Below are 9,771 nucleotides of genomic sequence, written 5' to 3'. Positions count from 1 at the left end.
CTGGAAAAACAGCAACAATAATCAGTCCAAGGCCCAATGCTATGGAGATTTTAAAATGAAATTAAAACAGGAGGGCATTAAGGGACACACAGCAATTAGTGTTCTTTGGATCAAGACACTCTCCAATATGCAGTACATTCGAGTAAACTCTCCAGAAGAGGATGCCATAGCAGGTCTCCCCTCTTCTCTGAAACATTGGTTTCTTAAAATCAGCTTGTTTTTGTACACAGCCAAAGAGTGTTACATTGTCTAAACAGCACTGCCAATTTTAAAACACATACCACGGGTAGGAAACTTCCTGAAAGGTGCCCCACCTCTTTGGGGCCACTTGGGAGTGAACCTGGAAACCGCAATCTGCTGTGCTTGGTCAGTGCCTAGATCTTTTGCAAAGTCAATATAAAGTAAGTGCAGGAGCTAATCAAGACCAAAATACAGTTGCAAGTAAGTCGCTCTTTGTGATCAAGGAGAGCACTAATGAATCACAGGTAAACAGGAATTCCCTAAAACACTAGTCCAAAATTTGATATTTTTTCATGATTGAAAATTTCATCTTCAAACAACTATGCTATCTTTTCCCTAAACAAAGCTTTCTCCTCATGACTCTCTCTATAGCCTCCTTTATCTGTTTGTTTCTAAGACTATAGATTATAGGATTCAAGAAAGGAGGGACTATAGAATAGAACACAGAGGTGATCATGTCCTGAATTGTGGGTGAGCTGGAGGTTGGCTTCACATTCACAGCAGCACCTGAGCTGAGAAAGATGCTCACCACGAGGATGTGAGGGACACAGGTGGAAAAGGCCTTTCCACGCTCACCCCTGGTTGGAAACTTAAGCACAGTAGAAAATATGTGAATATAAGACATGATGATGAAGACAAAGCAGCCACCAGCAATCACCACTGCAGAGATGAAAATTAAAATTTCATTGTTTAAGGTCTCAGAGCAGGAAAGCTTGAGAAGAGAGGGAACGTCACAGAAGAACTGATGCACCACGTTGGACCGACAGAAGGGCAGTTGGAATGTGTTGCCAGTGTGGAATCCAGAGTGGACCAGACCACTGAGTACAGAGGCCAGAGTCATCTGCACACAGACCTGAGGGTTCATGATCACAGTGTAGTGGAGGGGCCGGCAGATGGCCACATAGCGGTCACGGGCCATGATGGTGAGGAACAGCAGCTCTACTGTAGCAAATGCAAGCACGAGGAAGATCTGAGCTGCACATCCAGCCATGGAGATTGTCCTGTCGTCAAGCAGGAAGATGATACATGCTTTGGGGACCGTGACAGAAATGTAGCACATGTCTAAGACAGACAGATTCCTAATGAAGAAATACATGGGGGTGTGAAGTTTCCAATTGAAGGTGATTATTATGACAATGAGAAGATTCCCCATCAGAGTTGCCAAGTACATCAGTAGGAATAGCATGGCATGTACGGCCCTGAGCTCCCACACATCAGAAAACCTTGTAAGCAGGAATTCAGTCACTGTGCTGGAGTTGGGCATCTTAGGAACATTTCCCTTGGCCATGAAGAGTCAAGTAAATAATCCCTAAGAAACATGCAGGAGCCCATGTAGAAGGAATTAATCTAAGTTCATATATTGCCTCACATTAAAACTCTTTTATTTTCTCTATTTCATTTTGGTTAATAGGATATAACAATGTTTCCTCTTGCTCCTTTTGGCTTCCCTGCTTTTCGTCCTTGTTTCCAGAATAGGAGTATGAGTAAAATATAATATTTAAGAATTGTGCCTATGTTTACATATATTTCTATCACTTTCTAGTTATAAAATGGATCCACTTGAAGTTAAAGGTTTGCCTGGAAGATTGAAAGATTTAATATAGGTAATTTCTATGCATTGCTCTGTCATTAGTTGTGTTCCAGGAATGTTAATATTTACGATAATATAATGACCTTGTAGAATCTGAGTAGAGATCAAAGGGTACTATTTATTCAGGGCTTATCAAAACATTATAATCAATTATAATCCATTCCATGACCACTAAACTGCTTCCATTAAATACCACCATACATTTCTCATGCTTCTCCATGTATTCCTTGAATGTATGTAGGTACTTAGTGTTCTCTGTTCAAAATAATCACTTGTTACTTTCGATAGGTGATATTACCTGTAAGGAAAATTATTTATTTATTAATAATATCAGAGTCACTAAATTTAGTATTTTTATTCTTGTTTTGTGTCACATACTATTATCTTTTCCTATAAAGCCTGAACATATTTCAGAACTTGAAATAGCTGATATAGAGACATTGCTTGATGTGTAGGTCTTTAATGGATGTTACACTCACACCTGAGTCCTTCATAAACTTTCTTTTTACAATCACCCTTAGTGAAACCCTTGCTTAACCCTCAAGTGCTGAATGTTTCCTTCAGCTTTGAGTCATATTTTAACTCATGCCATTGAAATGGGAATGGCTTTCCTTGCTGCCTTGAACCCGCAGAATGTGCCTTTCAGACTTGCTTACCCAGCCTCTCTAACCCTCAGGGCTAATGCACTTCACCTTCCTGCTCTGTGACCCTTTTTCTCCTGACAAATGTAACTACTTCTAGAGAAGCTCTGCTCACTGTAAGAAGGCAGCACACCTGCCACTTTCAGACTGACCTCCTGAGCTCAAGAATAAAAGCTTTCTGTCTCTGCTCATCTTTATTTCAGAATTCTTCAAAATACTACTTCAATAAGGAGTTGTTCTTGCTTTATACCAAGTTTACTGAAAACTTACTGAAAGCATTGTATGATGCCTCTGATTAAAAATAGCTAACTTCACTATTTATAAGAAGTTCTAACCGATTTAAGTCAGCTTCACATAGAAGTTGAGATCTTAAAAATAATTGCTTAATTTTTTTCCTTACTAAATTACTTACTAGGCTTCTTCTACTGTATTGCAAAAATTCAACAAGATTTCACAGTTGGAACACAGAGGGAACATATTTTATTATTTCACAGTCACCAATCAGTTGTACATTTCTAGCTTGAATTTATGTGTCAGCAGAGCAGAGTCAAATGTTTGCAGACTACAGGAGAAGATATATTTTGTATCTTGACTTGGCCATTTATTTACTGTGTATGAGAGCTTCATATATATTTTTGACTCTCAATTTCCTTTTCTATAGAAGTTGTAAAAATACCTAATTCATGAATTAAATATTTGTGGAAGTAATTAGATATTCTCATAATGGTAGCAATGTTAATAAAAAATAAACCAATAAGTAATAAATTGTTAAAAGGGGGAGGTTGGGCACTACATATCTCCCATCTCAAATTCATATTACTCTTATTTTGTTCAGAAGCAAACAGAGAAGTATAGGAAAGGCAGCACTCTGAATTTGATAACACAATTTTCTTTTAAAAGAAGTATGACGTCATAAAAGATTATACACATGTAAATACAGGTTCTTAACTAAGACTTTTCTTAAATAGTATGCAGGTTACAGGAGGATAACTCTGTTCTGGGCTAACTGGATTATTGTACAAGTGTTCCTATATATCAAATTGTAAAAACAAAATGATTTTTTAATCTTTTCTACAAAGTCTTAAAGACTTTGAAGATATATTTTGAAAATTATTATATTAATTTATCTATTGGTTGAGACATCCTTGTAATATTTATTTATAATATCTAACTTAAAAGATATTTTAGGGTGAATTATGTGCAAGCAGTTGTCTGGAAGCTGTGGAACTCAATTACAAACAATGCTTATATGATTTTCATGATATGCTATGAGAAAGTCCTAGAATTACACCTGAAGTATAAGGGGTCATTTGCTCAATTTATTTTTATGACACTTATTCACTACATACTACTGACTGCATCTAGTAGAGTGCTCAGTAAAGAGAAAATAATATGAAATAATTATTAAAATTAATTAATTTGTAATAATACACATAAACCATTGTTTATAGTCTTTTTATGTAAAACACACCCCATCAGAATTAGATCTGTTTAAGTATAAATTTACATTAGCATTCTGCTTACTGAAACTCTGGTCAGTGTACACAGCTGCTCCTGCCCCTACTCCATCTGGTGCTGCAACCAGCTCACTCTTTGCTTCCATGAACAACTCTGAATTCTGCTAAAACTGCTTGAACTGAGTTTATTTCAATGAATGCAAAAGAAGAGATTTGTCTCATTGACTGAGAGCCTTTATATTTATACATATATTTTTTTGTCATAGTCCTCTTGACAGTTTCTCTCAAAAATCAACTAAGCAGTGAAGTGCAGGTGATTCTTGGAAGGAAGGGAAGGAAGAGAGAAAAAAAGTTAATAACAACAAAGTCTCAAAAGTTAATTTTATTACTGACACTGGATGGACACATCAAGATTTCTGATAAGGGTCCACTGATGCTTTACCTGGGAGCAAGGATGAGCAGGCATAGTTGGTAGAGACGACCGATGTCCTGTCTGGAAGCTTTCTATTGTACCAAGAGCTTTCATGTTAAGTTTTATATCCATATGGGAGTCTCCATTGGCATCATAGAAAACCCCGAGAGCCCAGGCTTTGGCACCAGTAGTAGCCAGTGCCCACATGTAATTTCAAAGAGATAATTGGCTCTAGATGGTTAGGGAACAGGGCCCAATTAATATCTGTCCATGAACAGTGCTTGTCTATAAGATATATCAGTGTATTTAACATAGAAAATTGTGTAGATTAAATGGATAATCAGAAAATCACAGCTCCCCTAATATTCCCAGTGCTCTTAGGGTGAAATGCCTGTGGATCTTATTGACCAAGGAACAGAGAAGACCCAGACCCTGGCCTCAGCCCAGTCCCAGGACTGAGGTTTCCTGTTCATCCAGAGGGTTTTCCTCTCAGGAATGGAGTGATATTCATTAGTCAAAACAACTCATGGTATTGTAAGGAATGACAGTCTTTCTGAAATTATCCAAAGCTATGAGCCTGGTGCCAAAGCTGAGTCCAGTGACCTGTGAGCTGGATGATCCTCATCACGTTGCTTTATCTCTGATGACTCAGTAGCTCAACAGGTTAGCACATTAACGACAGTGTCCACCCTCATGTGCCATTTGAAGGTAGGACTAACTGGAATGTGTAACCATTCGGACTAGTACCAAGCACAAAGTGCATACGTATTAGGAAGCACTACAATAGCTATTCAGTCTTCACAATTATGGTATAGGTGGTTCATTTTTATTGTGTTAGGAAAGCAAAAAGGCTCAATATGTTTCTTAGAGGTGCTATGTACCATTCTGTTATTGATTTCCAGTTTAATTCAACTGTAATTAGATAACACACCCTTTTTTTTATTTCAAACTACTCAACACACTTGAATGCACTTTCTATACCATTAGGATTTAGTCACCTATACTGTTCAAAACTTTTATACCTTTGCTGATGACTATCTCATGATGATTACATTGGCTGAATTGTTTCTACATATCCAGGTATAATTTTGGTTACATTGTGTTATACTTTATGATATAACATGTTAGGCATTATATATTTGGAAGCCATGACAATAGGTGAATAAAAATTTAGCATTGTTTGTATATCATGATGCAAAATAACCTTAATATTGAGCCATACATATTGCCTTCAGGTGTACACTGTTTAAAAAGAATGTGGCCTTTGACATTTTCAAATTGTCTGTACCCCAGAAAATCATGTTCTTAAAGCTAATCCATTCCTCGGTGTGTAAACCTGCTGTAAATAGGATATTTTGATTAGATTGCTTCAGTTCGGGCATGGTCCAATGTGAGTCTTAATCCTTTTAAAGGAAACCTTTATAAACAGGATGAATATGGAATTAAAGGAGAAAAACAACAGAATAAAAAAACTGGAAGGAGGGAAACGGACTTTGGCCCAGTGGTTAGGGCGTCCGTATACCATATGGGAGGTCCGTGGTTCAAACCCCGGGCCTCCTTGACCCGTGTGGAGCTGGCCATGTGCAGTGCTGATGCGTGCAAGGAGTGCCCTGCCACGCAAGGGTGTCCCCCACGTGGGGGAGCCCCACGCGCATGGAGTGCGCCCGTGAGGAAAGCCGCCCAGCGTGAAAAGAAAGAGCAGCCTGCCCAGGAATGGCGCCGCCCACACTTCCCCTGCCGCTGACAACAACAGAAGCGGACAAAGAAACAAGACGCAGCAAATAGACACCAAGAACAGACAACCAGGGGAGGGGGGGAAATTAAATAAATAAATCTTTTAAAAAAATAAAAAAAAAAAAACTGGAAGGAATTAAACCTGGAAGAGAAGGGGGAGACCAGCGGCTGCTAGCATGTGTCTTGTTCACGACAGTGTCTAGGACTGCAGGCAGCCTGGCTTCCCGGAGAAAATATCTCTCAATACCTTGATTTGGACATTTTTCTCAGCCTCAAAACTGCAAGCTTGTGAACTAATAAATTTCTATTTTTAATGGCCAACCCCATTTTATGGTATCTGCCTGAGCAGTTTAGCAAACTAAAATGCAGCAGTATAGCCACAGCAGGTTTTGGTTTGTGTTTTATTTATATCTATATACCTATATCTATACCTATATTTATAGCTCTATCTCTATCATATATATCATATATCTATATCTATATACATATTATTTAAATTTATTATCAAGGCAAACAGTTTGAATACATTTCAAATAGTCCTTCTTATCCACAGAAAGGTCCTGTGTATACTTTGTCTTATATTGGTAAATAATGTGAAATGATATCAATACCTTCAATGCAGTTTCTTCACATGGTGTAGGTTCAACTCTGCCATCAGAATGCAAGATTGAAAGCTGGGAGAATCTTTATTGATATCTCATCCCTCCAAGCGTCCACGCTTTCAATAATCTACTTATCTGATCATTGCTCTGCACTGCCCTCAGTTAGGCATTCATATTTTCTAGAGTTTATAGTGATCATATGAATGAGAGTTGGTTCTGTAGTAATATACCAGCCTCCAGAAATAGAATGGTTGTTTTTGTTTTGTTTTGGAGATGCTTCCTATCACATTAAAGATACTGCATTCAGATTCCCCCCCCCCCCCCATGGCTCCCTCTTCTGCCTGCTCACCTTCTTTTTTTTAGGAAGCACCAGGATGGAACCCAGGACCTCCCATGTGGGAGTCCAGTGCCCATCTACTTGAAGCACATCTCCATCCTTCACTTTTAATTTTATGAACGTTTTTAGCTTGAATAAGTTTGATGCTTATTGTTTCTCCTACAATGCTAATATTTTACGTTTTATCCTTTATTTATTCCGTTGTAACCCCACTCCAAGGGTCTTAAAAGAGATATAACAGCCACGTACAGAATCTCACTTCGAGAAAGGAACCAAAATAAAATAAAGGATCAAAATAACTGACCAGATCTAATCAACTGATAAAAAAAGAAATCGATGGCGGCGATGGGAGTGTTTTGTCAACTTTCCATTGAGATCATTAGAACAAGGCCCAAATTGGGGCTCATACTTAATAAAATGGCCAGATGCTTTGGAAATCGCTGGGAGGTCACTGTCCTAGTTTGGCAAAGGCGGCTGGGGCGCGCACCTGCGCGGCGGCGGGCGGGCAGAGTCCCGGGAGCCACGGTCCTCGGGAGCAGAGGAACCTCGGCGGGAGGAGCGGCTGGAGCGCAGCGCGGCCTCACTACCGCCGCCCCTGGCGGGCGGCTGCTCAGCTGCTCTCTGGCCCGCAGAGCAATGGTTAATTAAAACAAAAAGCAAAAAAAACAGAACAGAAAATCTCTATGAATAAATCTCTGGCATAGCGCGGTAAATGTGAAGTTGCTTATCCAAATACTTGAAGTTACGTGAAGATTTTGTAACACTAGGGAAAAGTGGTCCCTTCGAAGTGAAAGGAGTAGATAAAAAGACAGCGCCTACTGGGAGTTCATTTAAAACATGCTAGTAAAGATAGAGCAGTTAATAAACTGCTCTGAAAATTTGTGTTTTATTACCTCCTGAAGTTCTTTCAGATACCTGGAACGAAATCAAATATGGGAATCAGAAATAAATGTCATAAAATCACATTTGGTTTTTTTTTTTTTTTTTGCACAGAGAAGAAAATATTATTTCTTACCAAATGGATCAGGAATCTTACAGAAAGGGAGAAAATAAGTTATAAGATTTAATACTAGTTATAAAATTTGAATTACATTATCATCTAAATTTCTACGGATTTGAGATCCTTCATATTTGTTTGAATATTGTCAATATTGCCTGTATTGGGTGTCAAAGGCAATACTGGAATTTGTTTGTGTGCTATGAATTGAATCTTACTCTTTAAATTACCTTTAAAATTCAGTAGGAGAAACAGTCTTTGGCATTATGTGTCCAATAAGACCTCCCACCTAATAAAACCATTAAGAATCTTAGGAAGTATTTAAATTGTTAGGGCAGACAGGTGTTTTTAAAATATCTGCTATTACTTGCTGCACATTTTTTATATTCATTATAACATGTTTTAGTAATGAAAATTTTAAAAAATGAATTTTTATGTTCCATTTTTATTATTTAATAGAATTTAATAAAATAAGCAGTGAAATGCATGTTTTCATGGTCTGATTTCAAAAGATGGCAACCAAAAAACCAGAACTTGTAACAGCTCTCTAAAGAAATGAGCAGGTCACACACCCTCCCTGGCCAAATCAGCAATAGGACAAATGTACCCCAGGTTAGATTGTTTGCAGTAGAATAAAATTCCACCTAACTGTACTAATTATTTGTCTAGAGAATGATAATATAATGTTCATCTTCTGCTAACTGAATTGTCAAATTTTTACGTTTTTAAAAGGTAAAAGTATCGTAAAGATATATCATTTATATTTTTACTAAAAAGCTTTTAGTAAATCAATAATTTTCTTTAAATTGCTAGGAATTTAGAAATGAAGGCATATAATATCTATTAAAAAGAAACGCATTGTCTGCATGCAATATCAATATATACATCTCCATTTATGTTTATCTATCTCTATTGATCTACCTACCTAAGTATAGCACATATATATATTGTGGAATTCCTTAATGGTTAATCAAACACTGATAGATTCATTCATCAACAAATGACTGGTAGTTATATCTATAAAAATGGCACATACACCACTAGACAATGAGACCTTTCCTACTCAGCCCACTCCCTCTTAAGAACCCTCCCTTGTGTCCTTGGAAAAGGACTCTACTTCCCATAGGATTCTAGCAGCTGACTATAGCAGTTTTACCTGTAATTGTAAATGTCATATTAGCTTATTTCCATACATTTACTAGCTGTATGAGTCTGGGTCCTCTAGGGAAACAGAATCAGCAAGGGATATCTGTTGATAGTACAAAATTTATCAGAGTCTCTCACGCAGCCATGGGGATGCACAAGTCCAGGTTCCACAGGCAGACTGCAGCCAGGAGCTTTGATGAAAGTCCAGTGAAGGTACTTGATGAGTTCCGGGAGATGTTGGCTGTCCAAAGACAAGCTGGGAAATTCTCTCTCAATGCTGGAATCTCTTCTCTTTTTAAGGGATTCAACTGATTGGGTTAAGTGTCACACACTGCTGATGGCAATCTCCCTTATTGATGTAATTATAACCAGCTATCTAGGATTTACCACTGCAGTAAAGTCAATGGTGACTAACGTTCACAGATGTCCCTGCACTACAGTCAACCCCGTGCTCCTCTGACCAAACAACTGGGCACAATTACCTGGCCAGGTTGACACAATAGCCTAACTATCACAGCCCACCCCTTGTCAACTCGGCAACCATACACATTACCTTAAAACTATACTTAGTCTCTATGTAAAAACAATAACAGACATGCATATATATATTTATA

General features: G+C 38.0%; 1 protein-coding gene across 1 annotated transcript; it reads right to left on the bottom strand.

Annotated features, from left to right (window-relative positions):
• Positions 1–565: 565 nt before the first annotated feature.
• Positions 566–1,504, bottom strand: LOC131279659 (olfactory receptor 14C36-like). The gene has a single exon (XM_058302943.1). It carries the CDS (start codon positions 1,502–1,504, stop codon positions 566–568), a length of 939 nt encoding a protein of 312 aa, XP_058158926.1.
• Between the last annotated feature and the right edge of the window lie 8,267 nt (positions 1,505–9,771).

This window comes from Dasypus novemcinctus, chromosome 9, assembly GCF_030445035.2.
Source record: "Dasypus novemcinctus isolate mDasNov1 chromosome 9, mDasNov1.1.hap2, whole genome shotgun sequence".
NCBI classification, from domain to species: Eukaryota; Metazoa; Chordata; class Mammalia; order Cingulata; family Dasypodidae; genus Dasypus; species Dasypus novemcinctus.
The sequence above is the reverse complement of the archived record's forward strand: the minus strand, read 5'-3'. Positions and strand labels throughout refer to the sequence as shown.

Excerpts from the sequence above, each read along its gene's own strand:
- LOC131279659 (XM_058302943.1), bottom strand. The coding sequence starts at position 1,504 with ATGCCCAACTCCAGCACAGTGACTGAATTCCTGCTTACAAGGTTTTCT.